The sequence below is a fragment of the Panthera tigris genome, chromosome A1 (assembly GCF_018350195.1).
Source record: "Panthera tigris isolate Pti1 chromosome A1, P.tigris_Pti1_mat1.1, whole genome shotgun sequence".
NCBI lineage: Eukaryota > Metazoa > Chordata > Mammalia > Carnivora > Felidae > Panthera > Panthera tigris.
Window position 1 is genome coordinate 226,629,820 of NC_056660.1, and position 22,918 is coordinate 226,652,737.

General features: G+C 45.0%; 1 protein-coding gene across 2 annotated transcripts in view; it reads right to left on the minus strand.

Annotated features, from left to right (window-relative positions):
* The window catches only part of TRIO (trio Rho guanine nucleotide exchange factor), a 353,374-nt gene that overhangs the window by 173,483 nt on the left and 156,973 nt on the right, over window positions 1-22,918 (minus strand). For both annotated transcript variants that reach the window (XM_042997460.1, XM_042997467.1), the window contains exon 9: window positions 11,013-11,243. In XM_042997460.1, the coding sequence (XP_042853394.1) occupies window positions 11,013-11,243 (231 nt within the window). The remainder of the gene's footprint in view (window positions 1-11,012; window positions 11,244-22,918) is intronic.

Genomic DNA, 22,918 nt, shown 5'->3' on the forward strand with positions numbered 1-22,918 from the left:
GAGGGTCCAATCCCTTAACCTCTGGTCTATATGCCTCTTGAGTTGGCTCAGGTGTAAGACAGGTGGCACAATGAGGTCTGGAAAGAAAGAACTGTTTTTGTTGGCGAATGGCAGCAGGGAGGCTCCTGGGCAAATGACCTCTGATGAAATGACAGTGTTATAATGGACAACAAACAGTGCCAACCCTCAGTCAAAGGTCATGGGAACTGGCCACTGGCACCTATCCCCCAACTCACATGGCAGAGTTCTGGCCATTTTGTACAACATGTGATTTTCTGTGATGAGCCCCCACTACCTAATATTCGCAGTTTCACGGTTTACTATTTTTTTTATTATTACTATTAGAGACAGAGAGAGTGAGTGTGCAAGTGCGAGGGGAGGAGCGGCACAGAGAGAAGGAGAGAGAATCCCAAGTGGGTTCCATGCTTAGTGCGGAGACCGATGCGGGACTTGATCCCATGACCCTGAGATCATGACCTGAGTCAAAATCAAGATTCAGACGCTCAACTGACAGAGCCATCCAGATGTCCCATGGATTGCTATTTCTAATAATGACTGCTTTTTTTTTTTTTTTAACAATTTGTGAATAAACACTACACCCTCACCAGAGGAAACTGATTCTCATAAACCTAGGTCTCAACAACAGGCAACATGAAGACCAATGTGAAGACATTTTTCCTTTAAAATGCATAAGTGTTTATTTTAAATACTGACTGGAGTAGCCTTCTAACATGACCACACATCACGTCACTGCCACCAGTATCATTTATTGAGAGATTATTCCATGCTAAGCTTGGGTAATACATGCAGGTCCATAATCCCTTATACACACACACACACACACACACACACACACACACACACACACACACACGCAAAGGTTAAAGAGCTCTGAAATTCTAAATTTTTTTTTCAAACGTTGGTCCCAAAAATTCATTTGGCATTAAGACCTCAGTCCCTGCAGTGAGTCCTTGTACGTTTGGCTGCAGAAATCTCCATGCTTTTACTTCAGATTACAGGGGGGCAGCCCAGACCCCATCGGAGTGTCCTGTATCACGCAGTGTATGCACTCTGTCCTCTTCCTCAAGTTTAAAAAATTCTTAACCCCAAACACATCTATCCCCAAGGGCTACAAATGTAGAGACTGGATTTTTATTATTGGCCCTCTTCAACAAGAAATGGGGGCTCAGAGAAGCGAAGTGACTTGCCCAAGAAAGAAGACCTAGAAAACAGATTCAGACACAGTCCTTTACAGCCTCTAACTGAGGCTCTGACCCGTCATTACATTATGTTACATCCCGGTTTGTAGACACTGCATGAACACTGAAAAGTATTTCTAAAATCAGAGTTCCAACTCTCGGCTGGCTGTGAAAACTAGAGAAGACCTCAGACGTAAAACAACCAGGAACACATGAAGCCAGTCTAGTTTTACTAGGAACCTGGGATCCAAAGAGTAGTCCCAGGTATCTGGGAAAGTATCCAGATACCTGTCAATTCCAGCTACCATTGGGAAGAGACATAATCGGTGAAGAAATGTTTTCTGTCATAATAATGAGAACTCCTTCTAAGTCACACTTATTCAGTTTACAAAACACAAATACACGAAGCAAGTAAAAAACCAAGGTAGTTCTAAAATACTCTCAATGTGTGTGTGTGTGTGTGTGTGTGTGTGTGTGTGTGTGTATAATCTTGATATAAATATGCAGATATAGATGATCAGATTTTTCAAGTGGCAAAATATTAATTTCCTCCCTGCCCATCCCACATTCCCTATAAAACCAAAATTATCCCAGTTCCATTTAGTTATTTCCTTCTTCAACCACTGTTGGTTTTCATTTAAACCACGGAGGATGCCAATCTAGTAACAGACATACTGTGTTTCTAGTGTTGGGTGTTTTTTTTTTTTTTTCAGTGTTATTTTAAAATAAGTGCTCCTAAAACAATCATTTAGATCAGACCTTTCTTGATGGTCAAATCCATGGTATTTTAATGATTATAACAAAGACTGGCCGATTAAGCAACGTCATTGCAAATCTGCTAAACGTAGGCAGGAGACATTAAAGGAGGCGTTCCCTTAGAGGATGCTTTTAAGAAAGCCTGGTGTTTAGCATCACTGTGAGGACATCCAATATAATATTATTAATGAAACTTACCCACAAAGTGAAATCACAAATGAAGGAATACTCTGAGTTTACATTATTGAATTTCACATCCTCATCCTCTTAGTCTGCCAGGTACTGTTTTTCCTGAAGCTCAGAGCACCCTGTACCTGGAATCAGTATCTTAGTCATGTTCTTCCCTTTCCAGCAGAGGCCAGGCCAGCTGACCACCTGCTCGGGCAGGAACAGGATTAGAACAGACAAGCCGGGCAGCCATGAGGAGCTGGGCTCAAGACTGCTAGAAGCAGTAGGTGCAGACGGGCTCTCTCCCCTGCCCTCTCCCTCCCCATTTATCCACTCCCAAGGGGACTAACCAAACTCCTCACAGTGGTGGGCAACCGCAGCTTCTAGAAAGCCCTTCCCCAGCCTGAAAAGCCCCCCTTAGACAGTCCTCCTTAAGTAACACGTCAATGTAATTTTACTCTTTGATTTGCTCAGAAGGGAACCATCCTCCTCAGGTCAAGAGCAGTGAAGCAGTTAAAACACCACTGGGCTCCCTGGAGCTTTGGTCAAGTCACTGGACTTTTTTAAGGCTCAGTTTTATTACCTGGAAAATAAGGAGCTTGGCCTGACAGGATCACAAGGGCTTCTGGCTCTAAATTGTATGATGTGCGTGGCACAACTCCCACAGTGACATGAGAGACACAAGTCAACACGCATCTCTGGGCTTTTGAGGACTGAGGGAAGAGGGGGAACTTTTTAGGTCCAGTATTCACAGCTACCTGACAATAATCATGGTTCTCCCATTTCTTTATTTCTCTCCACTGGAGCCAAGAACTGTTCCTTCATTCACTGCATTTCAAAATTACAATTAAGTTTGCTCTAAAAAGCTATACAATTGTTCTTAATGTGGAAAGATCTTCAAAAAACATGATTTCTAGAGGCATCTGGGTGGGGTGGCTCGGTCAATTAAGGGTCTGACTCTAGGCTTTGGCTCAGGTCATGATCTCACAGCTTGAGAGTTCAAGCCCCACACTGACTGAGTTCTATGCTGACAGCATGGAGCCTACTTGGGATTCATTCATTCATTCATTCTCTCTCTCTCTCAAAATAAACTTTAAAAATATATATATGGTTTCTATAACATTCCAAAATATACTATAAGCCTAAGGCTCACTTGGAAAAATAAGTCATTTAAATAAACAAAAAACCTCAGCAAGCTACACAAATATACAGCAAATATTACAGCAAATACAGAACCAAAATGCCCTGTGTTGCAAGAGCTACTTTTGCTTAACCAATCTGAGAGCGTATGGTAGGTCAGGAACATGTGCTCCATGTACACTTCCTTGGCTACAAGGGAACATGGGTGAAATCAATGGAGAAGGTCCCACAAAGGGTGTGGTGGGGATGGAAGAGCTAAGTGTGAGACCTGAAACCATAAAAATCCTAGAAGACAACATAGGCAGTAATGTCTGTAACACTGGCCACGGCAACATTCTTCTAGCTATATCTCCTGAGGCAAGGAAAATACAAGCAAAAATAAACTATTGGGACTACACCAAAATAAAAAGCTTGTGCTCAGTGAAGGAAACAATCAGCAGCACTAAAAGGCAACCTATGGAATGAGAGAAGATATTTGCAAATGACATACCCAACAAAGGGTCAGTATCCAAAATATATAGAGAACTTAGACAATTCAACACCCAAAAACCAAATAATCCAACTAGAAATGGGCAAAAGATATGAACAGACATACAGATGGCTGACAGACACATGAAAAGATACTCAACGTCACGCATCATCAGGGAAATGCAAATCAAAACTACAATGAGATATGACCTCACACAGGTCAGAATGACTAAAATAAAAAACACAAAAAACAGTAAGTGTTGGCAAAGATGTGGAGAAAAAGAAACTCTTTTGCACTACTGGTGGGAACGCAAACTGGTGCAGCTACTGTGGAAAACAGTATGGAGGTTCCTCAAAAAGTTAAAAATGGGACTACCCTACGATCCAGTAATTGCAGTACTGGGTTATTTACTCTAACAATACAAAAACACTAATTCAAAGGGATATATACACCCCTATGTTTATTGCAGCATTATTTATAATAGCCAAACTATGGAAGCAGCCAAGTGTCCATTGATAAACAAAGAAGAGGTGGCATATACAATGGAATATTATCCAACCATAAGAAAGAATGAAATCTTGCCATTTGCCACAAGATGGATACAGCTACAGAGTAAAATGGTAAGCAAAGAAAGTCAGAGAAAGACAAGTACCATATGATTTCACTCATACATGGAATTAAAGAAACAAATGAGCAGAGGGAAAAGGGGGGGGGGGAGGGAGAGAGAAACCAAGAAACAGACTCTTAACTATAGAGAACAAACTGATGGTTACCTGACCGCAGGGGTTGGGGGGGACGGGTGAAACAGGAGAAGGGGATTAAGGAGTGCACTTAGCACGATGAGCGCTAGGTAATGTAAAGAACTGTTGAATGACTATATTGTATACCTGAAACTAACATGACACTGTTAAGTATACTGGAATTAAAATTTTTTAAAAATTTTTTTAAAAAAGGAGTGGACAGAATTTTAAACTTTTATGTCATTTACCAACCCATCCATCTATCTTCTAAAAATATATAAATCACCAATTCTCATGGTTATTACCCTACTTTTAATTACATAAGTACATGAAATCTCTTAAAGGAAACAGGCTGAGGAAGGAAAGGAAGGAGGAAGGAAGGTGGTAGGTAGGTTATTATTCATATAAATAGTCTCGCTTTGGATATTCCCATCAAAGTCCAACCAAACCATCAGTCTGTCAACACTGGCTAATCCTTTTATCTTGCCCATTCTTTGGAAATGAATATAAAATAGTCCAAAGTTATCCCCCCCCCACCCAAATCTTCCTATGTCCAGATCTTAATCTCTGACACTAAAGTAATTATGTATAGCTTAATAACTTATGCCTAGTTATTGAACTATAAAATGCACAAACATACACACGTTTGCATGCATGCAACAGACCCTGTCCAGCTAATCCCTGGGCACTTTCCCCTCCGGGACCCTGGCAATGTGGCTGGCACTGGATAAAAGGAAGTCTCAAGGCGCCTAGGGTTTCCTGGTTCTGCCTGCTCCTGAGTGCATGAGTCCTCAAGGGCTTGATGACCTCTGCTCCCTTCTCACTTCTGATTTACCCCAGGCCCCTGGGCTCCTGGAGTCTTGTATTATACCTGCTTTGGGGAGAGAGATCCACCTATTCCCCACCTTTTAACTCCCACCATTGAGCTTTCAAGCTCCTTCCAAGCTTGCTTACTAAGATTCCTCTCAAGGTCAAGTCTCTCCAGTGTTCACCATGACAAAAGGTAATAAAGCTGGCTTTAAACCCACCAGGAAGATCAGCATCAAGCTCTATCTGTCCCCAGCTGGCTCCCGGTCCCTAACCAAACACTTACCCTCCAGTAATCCCTAATTCCAATGGAGAAACTCTCAGAAAAGATGGCAATCCTCTAACCATGCTTATCAGGAGCCACAATCAAAACTGGGAGCGTGGGAACATAAACAGAGGAGAATATTAAATAGCTGGGGCTATACAATGATTCTGGTGAGTGGGACGAGAAAAACCGAGCCTCCTGACTTAAATTAATGAGCAAAGGACAATGAGATTCAGAAACCTTCACTTAAAAGCTAGGTCCACCGGGGCCGCCTGGGTGGCTCAGTCGGTTGGGCATCCGACTTCGGCTCAGGTCATGATCTCGCGGTCCGTGAGTTTGAGCCCCGCGTCGGGCTTTGCGCTGACAGCTCAGAGTCTGGAGCCTGTTTCAGATTCTGTGTCTCCCTCTCTCTCTGACCTTCCCCCATTCATACTCTGTCTCTCTCTGTCTCAAAAATGAATAAATGTTAAAAACATTAAAAAAAAAAAAAAAAAAAGCTAGGTCCACCATAGGTGATGCCAACCAAGAACTCCTAAGTCAAGCTTCACGATAAGATGGCTTCTACTGGCAGAAGGATAGCAGCCAAGGACCCAAGGCAAACCAGTAAAATAGCTTCTCTGCAGACCTGAAACCTCTTTCTTTGTCTTTATGGCATGTCCTGATTTCCCCACCTTGCTGCATTCAAGATCCCCATTTTGCATTCAAGTGGCCAAAATCTTTACCAGAGACCTCACCACATTAGCAGAATTCCCATGTACTTCCTCAGCCACTCCCAAGTTCTCACTATCAAGCAAAGCTCCTGCTCCTTCAAGCAGATCTCCCGGTTAGATCACTTGGTTCCAATATAAGGCCAATCCTCACCCGTTCCAGAATAAATGAACAAACTTTTAACCCCAAAGAATCTTTAATTAGCAAAACTGGGTAATTCCTTAAGTTTCTTCATCTGCCCACTCATTCACTCATTCGACAAATACCAAACTGTATCCCAGACACTTAGGAAACACCAGTGAATAAAATGCAGATCGCTGGCCCATGGACTTTACACTTCTGCTCGCTGGGGTTCTCCGTGACTTGCTTGGATGTCCACAATAGGACCTACCCTGTCCCTCAACCGGAGTCTCGCTCCCTCCAACTTGCTCACCACACTGCAACCAGGCCGATCTTTCTAACACGTGCAGGATCATGTCATCCACCCCCCACGGCCCACAGCATCAAGTTCAAGTGCACAGCACATGGGCCCTTCCTGCTGTGAACTCAGTGAAGGGGGAGAGCATTAGCTCAACAGGTGGCTGTGAGCAGTAAGAGGGGAAAGACACACAGGTGTCCCTCGCGTAAGCCTCACGGCCACTCACAAGTCACTTCAGGCCCTGGCATCCATTTACAGCAGTCAGCCAAGGTCCACTGTATCCCTTCACCGGCGTCCCGCAGCTTACAGAAACAAGTCCCACGCTGTCATCATGAGGTCACCTTTCCAGCACCTGCCCCTTCTCACACCTCCACACCGCTCCACTCCACCCACACCCGGCTGCTCTCTGCACAGGCCATGCCCTTCTACATCTCTGATCTCACCGCAGTTCCCGCTGCCCAACCCTCAGCCTACGGACTTTCTAACCCATCCTTCAAGGATCAGCTCAAACCCCACCTCTCCCGTGAAGACCGTCATGGTACCCAGGCAACGGTTACTCGCATCTCTATTACAGGACTCTTCATCTTCCCTCTATGCCGGACCCTTGACGTTTGAGACAGACATGGACAAAGCTCCCTGGAACCCCCACATCTGCACGAATCATTAAAGCACAGACACTCACCCTTAAAATGCAAGTGCAAGGCAGGCAGATAACATGCATGAGGGTGGCTAGCTGCATTTACTCCCCACTCCAGCTAACACTTTCGCAGGCAGGACTCACATTTACGCCTTAGCAAAATTACACCGGACGATAACCAGACACACGACACTAAATCTGAGCACGCTATGATATGATTTATCAGGCTACCAAATGGTCGGCTCTCACTGGACTACGATTCCTCAAGAAAAGGAGCTTCAACCCAACCAGCAGTTACCTCTGTATCTCTGAGTGTCACATGTTAGATGAAGAGATTTTGAAAAGAAGAATGAAATGCGGATGACAAGAATCCAGAAGAGACTAGATTTGCTTCATCGTTTTCTCAGAATATTCACTAATGGCCCCACATCAACCTGCAGGGAGTTCTTCCAAGAGATAACTCAGAGGGGGTAATGCTCACACACAGAAAGGGCTACTGACCACGTGGACGGGGACAGGCAGTTTTTTAGGAGATGTCTCCACCTCAGGGGCCTCTTTGGGGAGGACAGCCTGCTTCAGGAAAGTTCTGGGCCCATTCACCTCATCCAACTTGTTGGAGTCGCGAAATGGCACCAATCCAAAAGGCAGGCGGGGTGACAGTGAGCAGGACAAGGAGGCTGAGAGCACACCACATCCTTCCACAAGCAACATCCCATTTGAACAAACACAGCAAAAACGACCTTGTTTAGAGCAAACTTAAGAACACTAGTCAGCAGTAACATAACCATCCATCAACCAACCATCCTGAGGGTCACTCTAATGGGAAACGTGAGGCGACAGAATACATGTGTTACTTGATCATCGTGAAATGTGGCCGAGTACTGATTTCATTTTTCATTTAATTTTTAGAGAGAGAGATTGAGAGAGTGTGAGTGGGGGACAGGGGCAGCGGGAAAGGGAAAGAGAGAGAGAGAGAACCTTAAGCAGGCTCCCCACTCAGTGATGTGGGGCCTGATGTGAGGCTGGATACCCTGGGATCGTGACCTGAGCCAAAATCAAGAGCCAGACGCTCGACCGACTGAGCCACCCAGGTGCCCCTTCTTTTATTTTTAGGTTAATAATGACAAAGGTTTCTCCCTGTCAGCAGCTAGCATGTGCATCTGACCTCACCCCAGCCCTCTCCTCCATTCTCTGACTGGACAAGTGGTGGGGGCCAGGCTACGGTAGCTTCACCTCCCCGCACCTTGGCGCCTGGGTACCTGAAACACCTTCCATACAGGAATTACCCAATTCCCTTGGCTTATTACAAAAACAGCTAGCCACTGTCCCAAAATTATTCATGTTTTAAAGACCAAACTCCCCATGCCCACTGTCCCCCTGCCCTTCCTTGAGAACACGCTGTTGACAGTCTGGTTTCTGTTTCAAATATTTTCCAAACTCTTTCAGAGGGTTGTTGTAGAGGATTGTTTCCATAAAAAGATAGCATCATTCCACACCTATTGTGCAGTTAGCTGCGCTTTTTATCTCTCAGCAGTATTTACAGATGCTTTTTCATCACTCAAAACAACCAGGCAAAAACCACTTGTGGTATCTAACTGGCTTATGCTTTTACGGATTTCGTTTTTCATCTTTACACATTTACCTTCTGCTGACAACGTCTTCTAAAGGACTACTATTTTTTTCCCATTTATTCTCAGCTTACCTCTCCTACTGTTTGCTCAATATGGCAACAATGTCCACGTGTTGTAACTGCTGGAATTTCAGAAACACACTTCTGGTTCTGACATCACACAACTCCTTCCAGGTAAAAGTGCTTGCTTTGCTTAATCTTATCAACTCTACTTCGTGCTCCACAAGTCAAGCCTACACAGCAGTTTCCTGTTTGCATAACAAGTCCAGACCATTCCAGATCATTTTATCAAAAGAACGTTTCCCTTAAAGAGCAATTATCTATTTTCTATGGAACGCTAATAGGACCACATATGCCTTATGTGTATTGCAAAACACTTTCCCCTGCTGACATCCAACCCAATCTACTGACGCTGGAGAAAAAAAATCTAGCTTAAAGAACTGGTCTCATAATTATCATAATTACCTTTCTACATAGAAGATTTAATGTTTGCTGTTTTCAGATTCAAGGGCATCAGGTACTTGGTGCCGAATCAGATGGCTACACTCCTCAGCCTCTTCCCAAAGGGGCCTCCCAAATCCCCCACCATAAACCGTCCAGGGGCCTATTCTCAGGTGCCTGGTGCCCCACGGAGCCACCAGAGCTGGGGATGACGCGGGAGGGAGAGCCCCTGGGGCTGCTTCAGGGAAGGTATGTTGGTCCATGGATGGGTAACGAATACCTGATCCAAGGGACAGAGAGGTGAGTGGGGAAAATCCTTTAATGATTACATTTAAACTATTAACATTTCACGGTAGGTGAATGTTTTTAAACAATTAGGAGAAGCTAATATTTATGCTTTGACCACAGCACCTCAGTTCGCACAAATAAGTCCCTGACATTGACTCCTCCCTATTCACTCCTTGCTCTAAATTCTTTCCCTGGCAATTATCCTCTTTGATTAAAATAACACTGGCAAGAAGCATGAATAACATCAAAGTGATCGTTTCTGAGACTTGGTATATGCAATCTTCAGGGAACTCAAAACCCATAAGTGGAATCAAAGCGTTGTATGTGAAAATTTTCAATTATAGAGCAATTGAAAGTATTCTGAACTCACCAGACTCACAAGACATGAAGAACGATGGTCAATAAAACATGGAGAATCTACGTGTTCATGAGAACACAGCACGACTTTCCACAACCTCAGCCCACTGGCCTTCGGACGACGCTTGGGAAGAGCGAAATCTGAGCCTGTATGTGTCTGAGCAACGCTCCCGGGGGCCCAGGGAAGAGAGGGAGGTTTTGCTCCAGACCCATCGCTGTGGCATCACACCAACTCCGCTGAATGCCACAGGCTTCCTCGCGTGCCTCCGAAGTCCTCACCCCCCCGTGTCCACACCTCATCCACACCCTGGCTTCCCTCTGTTTTAGGGCAAGGACGCAGCGTTTATCTTGTTCGTCTCTAAAGCCGTATCATATTTTATATGCTACCACAGCTTTAACTCTCAAAACCCTGGAAGCAGCACAATCCTCTTTACTTCACAACAAGGGCACAACCAGTGTGGGGACTAGACTTACTGTTATTTTTGTAACAATAACAACAAAAAAGGTGAAAACTGCTTAGAAATTAACAGTCCTAAAACTCCACTTTCCCTCAACTAGACAACTATTTATTGAGCACATACTGTGTACCTTGGAGCGCACCATCTACCAAGCGGGAAGAGAGGCACCGTTAGCTTTCTGCCTAGGTTATCAGAGAGCGGACAAATCCTCAACCGTGCCGGCAGCCGGGTGTAAGCGCCACCGGCATTACTCTCACAAATAAAAGGAACTGGAAATGACCTGTTTCGAGAACACCCGTGGGAGTCTCCAGCCGAGGCCCCGCCCCACCTCGCAGTTCTGCGGACGTCAGACGGTGGCTGGCAGAAGCCCGAGCGAGCCTTCTCAAAACCACGGCCGCTCGCGGGGAGAAAAGCGGCGGTGTGCACCCTTTTCCTTCCACCCTGTCGGCACGGACACGCCCAGCAGGACGTGCACTCGCGGGGACTCCCCCACGTGTCCCCCCACGCGGAAGAGCACGACCTGAAACTGACCTGCTGCACGTCCTGCTGGAAGACACACAGCTGCAGCCGCTGGTGGAGCCGGACCTTGCGGTGCTGCCAGATGTTTTCGAGCTGCCGCTGGTGGTGCAGCACCTCGTGGATGACGTCGAGGACGTGGTGCACCGCCTTGGAGTAGTTGGCGGAGGCCGTCAGGGAGTCGGAGCTGCCGGGAGTCAGCGGCCGCTGGAGCTTGTCGAGGAGCGACTTCCCGTCCTGGCTCACCTGCCCACGAAACACACGGGCGATTATCCGAGGTTCGCGGCTTTCCCCAGGCCGCGAGCCCAGCCCCGTCCCGGGTGCGGGTGCGGGTGCGGACACCCTCGCGTACACTCACACGCAAAGGTAGACCGTCGTGTTACTCACTGGCGTGTTTTGTACAGAACAAAATAAAATTTAAAGTAAATCCATCAGTCCTGCAACGATGATGCTGCAGGACCAAACGTGGTGGAACACGGACTTAACATAAAAGAATGGTCATTTTCATACAACGTTCTAGGAGATGCCATTCTTGATGAATAAACATAGTATTTTGCCTTAAATGGTATAAGTCAGTTGATGTAAATTGCATTGCTGGGTTATCTCGAAATTAAAATTTTGAAGTAGTAATTTTCTCTTGAGAGGTTATGTTAGAATTAAACAATCACAGTCAAGCAAAGTTTTAACACAGAATCTTGAAACTTCAGTTAAAAAGATTTATCCATAATCTAGCCCTTGGCAAAAAATATGTAAACTTTCTGACGTAGCTGGATACCAATTTTCTTCACAGAATAAAACTTTTATTTTTTTTTTAACGTTTATTCATTTTTGAGACAGAGAGAGACAGAGCATGAATGGGGGAAGGTCAGAGAGAGAGGGAGACACAGAATCTGAAACAGGCTCCAGGCTCTGAGCTATCAGCACAGAGCCCGACGCGGGGCTCGAACTCACGGACCGCGAGATCATGACCTGAGCCGAAGTCGGACGCCCAACCGACTGAGCCACCCAGGCGCCCCCAGAATAAAACTTTTAAAATGCTGTTTTTATTTGATTCATGAGCTTAAAAGATATTTTAATTAAAATGCTATTTTTAAAAGGGATTTCAATGTTATTTCTATATTACGGCAGCTAACTACCAAATTACAATTAAGTGAAAGCATTCAGACAAAGGAAATAAGCAAAGATAAAACTGGAATGTGGAAAGAAAAGCACTATGTATTTTTCAAATTTAAGTGGTTCTTAAGACTTATGAATGACTATGTCAGATGTGGTAGAAAAAATATGAGATCAGACAGTAAGAAGGACACACGGCACACGAAGTAACAAGGCTGTGATTCAGGGGGTTTTTCACGTAAGTCCTCATCAGCATGGTCTCTCTGCTCAGATACTTCTGAATCTGAAAGCCTCAATGGTTTCTACTAGGAGAAGCAGCAGACCAGAGCTTTGTTAACAGATACAAGCAGGGTTCAAAGGAGGAGGTAGATGGGACAGACCCACACAGGAAGCTCCTGGCCACCCAGAACAGGTGGCCAGCACGAGGCCTACGAATTTCCTTTCAACCGCTTACAAGTTGTGCTGGAATGGAAACGTGTTTGTTTTCTAAGACCTGATTTTGAGACCTCGGCTGGAGGTGCTAACTATTCCTCATGAAGGCCGGTTGTCAGCCTTCATAGAGTGAAACTGATCTAATGTATCAAGATAGCAAAACTTCAGCAGAAACCAGTCAACGAGACATAACCAAAGATGACAGGTAAAAAAGAACCAACTAAACCACTTAGTATCAGGCACATGTAAAAACAAAAACTGGTAATGTAAGTCTTCTAAAAATAGGCCTTTGTCCCCAGCCCCAGGAGTCACTAAAACTTGCATGGACATTTTTGATACAATGACTTTGGAGAGGGAGGCACCATGATGGATTTCGAGGAAGGGACTCATTGTGAAGGATCCAGAGAGGCAGGATGTCACCTCTAAATGAAGACCTGTCCCACTCATTATCGGGGCTAGGCTCCATTTAATATATACTCATGAAGGTTCTTTCTTCTCCTCCTTCTTCTTTCTTCTTTCTTCTCCTCTTCCTCCTCCTCCTCTCCCTCCCCCTCCTCCTCCTTCTCCTTCTTCTTTTTTGGACCACTCTAACATACACTGATTTTTCCAGGAATGCAATTACCATGTTGATCAAAGCAAATCACGTTAATAGGCAATGCTTGGTTTTCTTTGGAACTTTATAAAAGTCGCTTACCATTCCAAAGTTATAGCGCGATAATGCCAATATTGTAGTTTCCAGTATAACATGTGTCCAGTCTGCATTTGCTATATTCACAACAGTTTTTTATCTATGGCCAGCATAGATAACAGTCTGAATATCTAATTTCTTCTTCTATTGTGCATGTACTTAGGCATTTATAGACTAAAAGACATTTTGTTACAAATTACCTTTGTCTCTAATTGATATTGTAGCATATATGTGATTTATATAACACACACACATAAATCTTATTTGAAGATAGATTATGCATACATTTTATTCCAGCTGGCATCAGAAGATGTTTTGCTAATCTTTGGGGGTGCAGCTTCTCTTAGGACTGAAAATCAGTACCTCAAAAGTCACATTTCACATTCTACAGAGGCCAGCAAGAATTCCTTATATGTATTTCCTCTAAGTTTTACCCCTTATAATAAACATAAGTCAAGAAACATACAGAGCATATGATCTGGTATGACATGTTTTAGAAAGATCCAGATCAGAGGCATGGCAGAAACTGATAGCTGCCTCCTCGAAGTCCAAAGGCCCCTTCTTGACAGCCAATCCCCAATAGTCAGGAATGGCCAAACCCCAGCTATAACACTGCACTTCCCAGCCTTGCCTACAAATAGGAGTGGCTAATATACAGAAGTAAAAACCGTTGAGGGGGCTTCGAGGAAAGAAAGATATTTAGGAGGTGGAGGTGCTCATTCTTCTTTGCCTCTTTTTCCTCCCTGCTGCCAAGAACTTGGTGGAGATGGCTGGAGCTGCAGCACCTATTACTAACCTTGAGGGAGGCTTAAGGACAGCAGCCCACCTGCTAAGAGAGGCAAAAGAAAAAGACAAAAGGATCCAGAGATCTCGTACCAACAGAGCTACTGCACCAGCCTTGGAATGCCAGCCCTGGGACTTCTACAGGGGCAGAAAGCAAACTTCTTATCTTAAGCTGTTGTTCTGGATCATACACCAGAAATACAAAATGACAAATGGATTCTCAGCCTTCACCAAGTGTCCACAGGCATTCATGTGACACCATTAATATTCCACTACTGTGAATAAATAAATCATCTGAGCAAGAATATTCCAAAGAATCAGTGTTTCCTCAGGTGTCTTTGTGATGTTTACCAGAGCTCCAGAGCAGGTATTACTGGGCTTCCTCAGGATGGAGGGGTGGTGGGAGACGGAGGAGTACATACCCAAAATGGGAACACACAAATACCTTACTTAACAGAAGACTACTTATTACGCAAAACTCCGCCTTCTGGGAATCCCTAAGCAGGGATTAAAGTGTCCGCGTCAGGGCCACTGCTGGCACAGCCAGTGGTGGAGACAGAAGCGGCAGAAAGCTTCTAGGCAAGAAAACACCTCTTACCCCCACCAAGACCAGAGAGCGCTCCAGTCCAACACAAGCTCTACGTAGCATTCCTCCGACACACCTTCCAGAGACAATTCTATTTCATTTCAGTGGAGCGTTTATTCATTTTTCAATTTAAAAGACATTATTCAAGCACATAAAGGACTCCATCTCTATTTCAGTGACTTCTGGCAAAATGTCTGTCTTCATGAGTACGGTAGTATTACGTAGGGAAAAGTACGCCAGAATTTTCTGAAGCTGCTATTCTACTGCATGGAAATAAAGGCTTGTAAATGGTACAGAATAACCAGAAGAGAAGTAACAACACACTGAAGACTATATTGCTGCCCAAAAATTCCTACATGGTTTAAGGACTGAAACAAGCAACTACATTCATGGTATGTCGTACAGTTCCAGACTTCCTACCACAGAACCAGGTGAGTCAATGTGCTATATAGGTTTGGTTTAAAAAGGTTTTTCTAGCTTTCACGCAAACCCCATCCACAAAGGGACAACACCTACAAAAAAGAAAATCAACCTTTATTATCAAAACGCAGGATTTCTCTCCTGTAGATTTTTGAACAAATCAAACTGGCTCATTTTTTTTCAGGTTCTGCTCTTTTTCTTGGAATACAGCACTCAGGGATTTGACGGGTAGCAGAAGATATAGTAATGTGCCTTAAGTGTATGAACTAATATGCTCTAATAACTAAATGAGTTAAGAAAAATGAAAAGTCTTAACTGTTTAAAATCTAGAATAATGGTCTGGTTCTTGGATATTTACTTTTAATCAAACTACACATTAGATTTCTAAGACTGGTAAGATCTGGATTTCTGTGTGCCACCCTAAAAAAGTTTCCACCAAAACTCACAGAGACCAGCCTATTCTTATCTCTGATACTTGGAGCTCTGATTTCCCATGAATCAGATTAGAGCAAAGGGTCACCAGCGGAATCTTCTTCACGTGCCCAAAGTAAGAATACTGTTCTGATCTAAGGAAAGGGAACAGTACCTACTGATTATTGCTTATGGTTGCAAAAACCACCACCACTCAAAGACCACCTATGACCTACAATATGTCAATAGGTCCAAATGTGGGATTGTAGATCTAGAAAGAAGTGCTAGGAAGTGTCGTTCCCCAGGAATAACCCAATTAAGCAAAATACACAATATATAAAGGCACGATCAGAAAGGACTACACTTAGCAGGTCACGAAGAAGGGGAGGTCCTTCTTCAAAACTTGCATGAAACAAGCTGCACCATTTGCATCCACTCAAAGCAACACGAGTTGTTCTGATTGGCTTTGCAGGGCCTGGCCTGCCGTGGCCAGCCCGGAGCACACCTCCATGCTAAGCCTGGGAACGGCTTCACAGCCACCACTTTCCTCTCCAACTCTGGCAGAAATGGTTCTGAAATCAAAGTTCTGATGAAACAGGAAAGAGCGACCATGGGTCAGCGTGTCATGTAGCTGTGGCTGATGTCCCTCGAGCAAACAGGAACACTTCCTTTCTGAGTCAGGAGGTTACACCTGTCTTAGGATGGCTACACTACCAAGAACAGAGGCCAATGACTTTCTGAAGGTCCTGTACTGGCAGTGGCATTTTCCCAGGGGTCAGGAAGGCCACCTGATAGAGAAAGGGCAACATTCTTGCCTTCAGATTACTTGGCTCCCCTCTGATGCTGGTCCTTCTCCAGACAAAGTTCTTAGGATATTCCTCTAAAAGCAGGTTTCTAGTTCTTTCAACTTTTAGGTTTCTTACTCAAAACTAGGTCATTCTAACCATGTTTGATTCTGTGATATGTCTACATGGGATTATCAGGAAGGAAACACCAAAATAAGATGAAAACAGGAGGGGCGCCTGGGTGGCTCAGTCTGTTAAGCATCCGACTCTTGACTTCGGCTCAGGCCACGATCTCACAGTTCGGGGGTTCCAGCCACACTGGGCTCCGTGCTGACAGCTCGAAGCCTGCTTGGGATTCTCTCTCTCTGCCCCTCTCCAGCTCGCTCTCGTGAGCTCTCTCGCTCTCAAAATAAATAAATAAACATTAAAAAGAAAGCTAAAAACAGGAAACCACTGGAGCAGCCCAGTTAGTGGAGTCAGATCTGTGCACAGAACACGGACGTCCCGCAGCTTCCCCTCGAGCCTGACAGTTTCCACTCCTGTTTCAAGCCCTTGCAAGGCTTCAAGTCTGGGGGGTCAGCAGGGACTGCCGTGAGGTCTGTCACCTCTGACGCGGTGCCAAGCGCTGACTCCACCACCCTGCGTACCAACAGCAGTGCCACGATACCTAACGAGGCTTTGCGACAACCCCCTCGCCGAAGTTTCCACACAGCAAGGTCGCCGTGCTTCCACACGCGGCACAGACGCGGGGTTTTAGTACGTTTACTATCAAGGTGACTCATCGGGCTGTTCTGTGTTTTCTCACACGCTATTAACACTAATCATGCCGTCACCCACGTATATGGTGCCTTAAAAAAGGAGGTCGACCAGCTTCACAGGCAGCAAACCAGTCATTTCCAGGAGGCCCCGCTGAAGTCAGCACATCTGCTAACCTGGGATGCTGATGCGGAAGCGAAATCCTGAAGTCACAGCGGATCGGCGCAAAGCCCACGGGCCGTTTCCCTTCCTCCTGCCCGAGGAATCCCTGCCCACGGCTGCGGCAAAGACCTTCCGCACGTGCACGGGCACTCACTCCACACTCTTATGTCACAGCTCAAACAGTGTTTAGGTTTGCGTGATGGCACGGGCATGCGGAGATAAAAGTCATCTGTATGATTTTAGTTTGTGGGGAAAGTGGTTGATGAGTTTACTTGCTTAAACACGAGATGTGAAAAATGAGGATTGTACATGCTGTTTCTAAAACTCCAGCGTACCCCAGATGTTTAGATTGCTTCACTCTGCTGTGATCAACTACCACACACAAGATTTACCCCGAACCCGACAAGCTAAAACCAGCGCATGTTCATGAGGCACATGCACGCTGCTCCTGCGAAATCACAAACAGAAATGCCACGGGACAGGTCTCATTAAAACACTGAAAAGCAGGGTGTTCGTGTCTTGGAAAAAAAAGTGCTGGGAAGATTTCCTGCAGCAAGCTTGTGACATCAGAGACTAGAAGCTGCAGACACTGTTTGAAAAAAAGACTATGTGAGGGAGGAGGGAAAGTGAAACGAAGAGAGAAAGGAGGAGTGAGTCCTGTTCTCACATCCCCAACTCCTCAAGGACCCGGCACCAAGGCGGGGGGCTCACGTACATCCCCGGGAGGAGTGCCTGCTGGGCGGACCCGCAACTCTTTAAACAGGGCAAGGGCCAGCTCCCGGCGTGTGGTCGGTGAAGCCTCTGCATCAGAGTCACCGGATCGGTAAGGAAAGCCATTAAACATGGATGGAGATTCACACTCCCTAGAGGTGGGGTATGAGAAGCTGTACTTCAACCAGCACACTTGAGTTAGAAAACCACTCATTTAGGAAAGGAAGAATCTGGCCCAAAAACAGACACATAGACCAATGGAATAGAATAGAAACCCCAGAACTAGACCCACAAACGTATGGCCAACTCATCTTTGACAAAGCAGGAAAGAACATCCAGTGGAAAAAAGACAGTCTCTTTAACAAATGGTGCTGGGAGAACTGGACAGCAACATGCAGAAGGTTGAAACTAGACCACTTTCTCACACCATTCACAAAAATAAACTCAAAATGGATAAAGGACCTGAATGTGAGACAGGAAACCATCAAAACCTTAGAGGAGAAAGCAGGAAAAGACCTCTCTGACCTCAGCCGTAGCAATCTCTTACTCGACACATCCCCAAAGGCAAGGGAATTAAAAGCAAAAGTGAACTACTGGGACCTTATGAAGATAAAAAGCTTCTGCACAGCAAAGGAAACAACCAACAAAACTAAAAGGCAACCAACGGAATGGGAAAAGATATTTGCAAATGACATATCGGACAAAGGGCTAGTATCCAAAATCTATAAAGAGCTCACCAAACTCCACACCCGAAAAACAAATAACCCAGTGAAGAAATGGGCAGAAAACATGAATAGACACTTCTCTAAAGAAGACATCCGGATGGCCAACAGGCACATGAAAAGATGTTCAACGTCGCTCCTCATCAGGGAAATACAAATCAAAACCACACTCAGATATCACCTCACGCCAGTCAGAGTGGCCAAAATGAACAAATCAGGAGACTACAGATGCTGGCGAGGATGTGGACAAACGGGAATCCTCTTGCACTGTTGGTGGGAATGCAAACTGGTGCAGCCGCTCTGGAAAGCAGTGTAGAGGTTCCTCAGAAAATTAAAAATAGACCTACCCTATGACCCAGCAGTAGCTAGGAGTTTACCCAAGGGATACAGGAGTACTCATGCATAGGGGCACTTGTACCCCAATGTTTATAGCAGCACTTTCAACAATAGCCAAATTATGGAAAGAGCCTAAATGTCCATCCACTGATGAATGGATAAAGAAATTGTGGTTTATATACACAATGGAATACTACGTGGCAATGAGAAAAAATGAAATATGGCCTTTTGTAGCAACGTGGATGGAACTGGAGAGTGTGATGCTAAGTGAAATAAGCCATACAGAGAAAGACAGATACCATATGGTTTCACTCTTATGTGGATCCTGAGAAACTTGACAGAAACCCATGGGGGAGGGGAAGGAAAAAAAAAAAAAAGAGGTTAGAGTGGGAGAGAGCCAAAGCATAAGAGACTCTTAAAAACTGAGAACAAACTGAGGGTTGATGGGTGGGAGGGAGGAGAGGGTGGGTGATGGGTATTGAGGAGGGCACCTTTTGGGATGAGCACTGGGTGTTGCATGGAAACCAATCTGACAATAAATTTCATATATTAAAAAAAATAAAAAATAAAAATAAAATAAAAAAATAAAAATAAAATAAAATTAAAAAAAAAAAAAGGAAAGGAAGAATCCCTTTAGAATCAAAAGCATTCTGGGGAGCCTGGGTGGCTCAGCTGGTTAAGCATCCGACTCCTGGTTTCGGTTCAGGTCATGATCTCACAGTTCATGAGTTCGAGCTCCACATCAGGCCCAGCGCTTAAAGGGTGGAGCCCGCTTCGGATTCTCTCCCTCTCTCTCTCTGCCCCTCCCCTGCTCCTCCACTCTCTCTCTCTCTCAAGATAAATAAACTTAAAAAAAAAAAAAAAATCAAAAGCATCCCTTCCCGGGGCACCTAGGTAGCTCAGTCAGTTGAGCGACCGGCTTCAGCTCAGGTCATGTTCTCATTATCTGTGGGTCTGAGCCCTGCATCAGGCTGTGCACTGACAGTGCGGAGCCTGCTTGGGGTTTTCTCTCTCCCTCTCTCTCTGCCCCTCCCTCGCTTCTGCTTGCTCCCAAAATAATGCTAAGTGAAATAAGTCAGTCAGAGAAAGACAGATACCATACTTTCAGTCATATGTGGATCCTGAGAAACTTAACGGAAAACCATGGGGGAGGGGAAGGGGGTAAAAAGTTCTAGAAAGAGAGAGAGAGAAGCAAACCATAAGAGACTCTTAAATACTGAGAACAAACTGAAGATTGATGGGGAATGGAAGGGAGGGGAAAGTCGGTGATGGGCACTGAGGAGGGCACTTGTTGGGATGAGCACTGGGTGTTGTATGGAAACCAATTTGACCATAAATTATGGTAAAAAAAAAAAAAAAAGGCATTCCTTCCCTTCCCATCTTCCTTCTCCTCCCCTCCACCCTCCTCCTCTCCCTCCCCCTCCTCCCCTCCTCTCCCCCCTCCCCTCCTCTCCCCCCCTCCTCCCCTCCTTTTCCCCCCTCCTCCCCTCCCCTCCCCTCCAGCCATGGAGAAAATGGTGCCCAGGGTCTGAGGCAGTGCAGGCTGGGCACACCAATGCAGGGGTCCCCTGCCACGCTTTCTGGGTGGGAGGGGGAGAAGCACACAGAGAAGCCAGACAAACTGGCTGGGAGGCTGAGCAGACTGAGAAAATACACTAACTGAACAAAAAGTTAATAGATCTGAGGGCAACAGGAGCCAGGTATCTTGTCTGAGAAGAAGTTTACAAACACAGAAAGGAACAGGCTAGAAAGAAGCCTGATGGGTTGGATTAGAAAGAGAAGCACCGGAAGAAACACATGGGCCTTTAAAACGGACACGGGCCCAGGGTGACAGACCAACAGTTTGAGGGGTGTGTGGACCGTGGGAGCAAGCACAGGGGGATGGGTCCACAGCTGCAAAGGGAGGGCCTCGAAGCACGGACACCCCACAAGCAAGCAAGCACTCTTGAGTGCCCCCATCTTGGTTTCTAAATACCACACCACACAAGTAACTGGCACTCCTCGGTGGGATGGCGGATCCCGGGATGAGGCGGGAAAGTACAAAAGGAGCCCGGGAACATTACACCAGAAAGTAAGGGAGTGCTCAGATAATAACAACATAAAAAAAAAAAAATAACAATAAATAAAATAAGATAAAATAAAATAAAATAAAATAAAATAAAATAAAATAAAATAAAAACAAAAACAAAAACAAAAAAATCACACACATAAAGGGGCTCCTGCTGGCTAAATGTGGACAATTTAAGCATCAAAATAGAGTATCAGATTATAACCTGCTGAATATAAGATACCATAAATTCATACTGGAATAATAAATAGACACATAGGGAAGAAAGAAAGTTCTTTCTCACAGTAGTAGATCACCTAATAGATACAGAAGGAATACCGGCCACCAGACAGCCATCACAGTGGGAGGTGACAGGGGCAAGAGTCACCAGCGGATAACAAGGCCATGAAAAGTCTCATGAGAAATACAGATGTGCGTCTCCCACAATATGCTTCTCAAAAACAAGTATTTTTTAATCCTGACTTTTCACTGGAGCAACCTTGCAGACACCAACCTCACCGAGTGGTCAAGGTTAACATCGCCAACAGCAGGACGGGTCAGCATCCTGTGACCCTGCCGTGACACTCGGCTTTTGTCAGCACAGGAGGAAAACTAGAAGGATGGGCAAGAGGTTGAGGCTCATCCTAGAGAACGAAGGGGCCACATTCTCTAACACTGTCACCAAGACTAAAGAAAGTTCCACTGTGACTGACGGAAACCAATGAGAGGTGTTCACTAAACGTAACTTGGGTTGCTGCACAGCGTCCTGGACCAGAGGTAGTGGGAACGTGGGAAATACCGACAGGTCTGTGGGTAGGACAGTGTCTTGTATCACAGCTGATTTACTGTCTGCACAGAGAGGTGGGGGCAGGGGGCTACACAGCAAATGTGGTCAAATGTTAAAAACGAGGAAATCTGGGTTAAAGGAATGTGGGAGCTCTTTATATGATTCTAACACTTTTCTGTAGCCTGAAACCATTTCAGACTTTAATTAAGAAGGCAAAAATAAAAGTTTATTCTGTTCTATTGAAAGTCTTTTGTGTTGATTTCACTGTGAAGTTACTGTTTCCTTGAGTTTACAGCATAGTTGCACACAGGCTTTTATGCTAAAAAGTGTGGTTTAAGCCCTCAATCTTTTTAACTATTTAAAACTTGCCATCCAACTTTTTAAAACTTTTAGTACCAACATAAAACCTAATAAAACTGCACCAATAGGTAAACATAAGTCCCCATGTCAAGATGCCCAATTTTTATAGATGGAAGTGGTGAGAGAATTATGTACTTTGCTGGAAGTGCCAAGGGCAACAGGCAGACTGAAGGGCCGGCGAGGCGAGAGCAAGACAGCAGTCAGGTCAGGCTGACTCTGAGGGAAGTCGTGTAGGCAAGGACTGTAGTCCCACTGCAGCCGATCGCCTGGTGAACAAGCTATTCGCCCTGCCCCCCGTGGCTCTGGAAGCTACCACAGCAGTCAGAAAGCAGCTCCTGAGAAAGTCATGAGTAAGCGGATGAGCGAAGGCCCAGTCACACGGTGGTAACAGAGCCGCCCACTTTCTGTGTCACAGGTGGAAATCAGACAATGCCTAGAGACGGTACACCAGGGAGAAAGAAGTTAATGTTTTCTGGAACTCACAGAATCCTCATGAACCCGTGTGATGAAAAAATTAGATTTGTTCAATTTTCACTTTTACTATTAAAAAGGCTACTGCTAGTATTTATATGGCTGCTAATAAATTAGATAACCATATCAGTTCAAATGCATTGGGTGCAAAATTAAGAAGAATACAGAATTGACTTTTTCAAAACTCCATGGACAAAATAAAATAATGCTAAAAGAAAGGTGGGGGGGGGGGTGGATCTCGTTGGACAAAAAGGTAGAGAAACAAACGTGTAGATCTCAACCTCCACAACATCCTGAGGTAAATAACACAGGCATCGCATGTCTGTTCAATGCACCCAAGGACACTAAGGG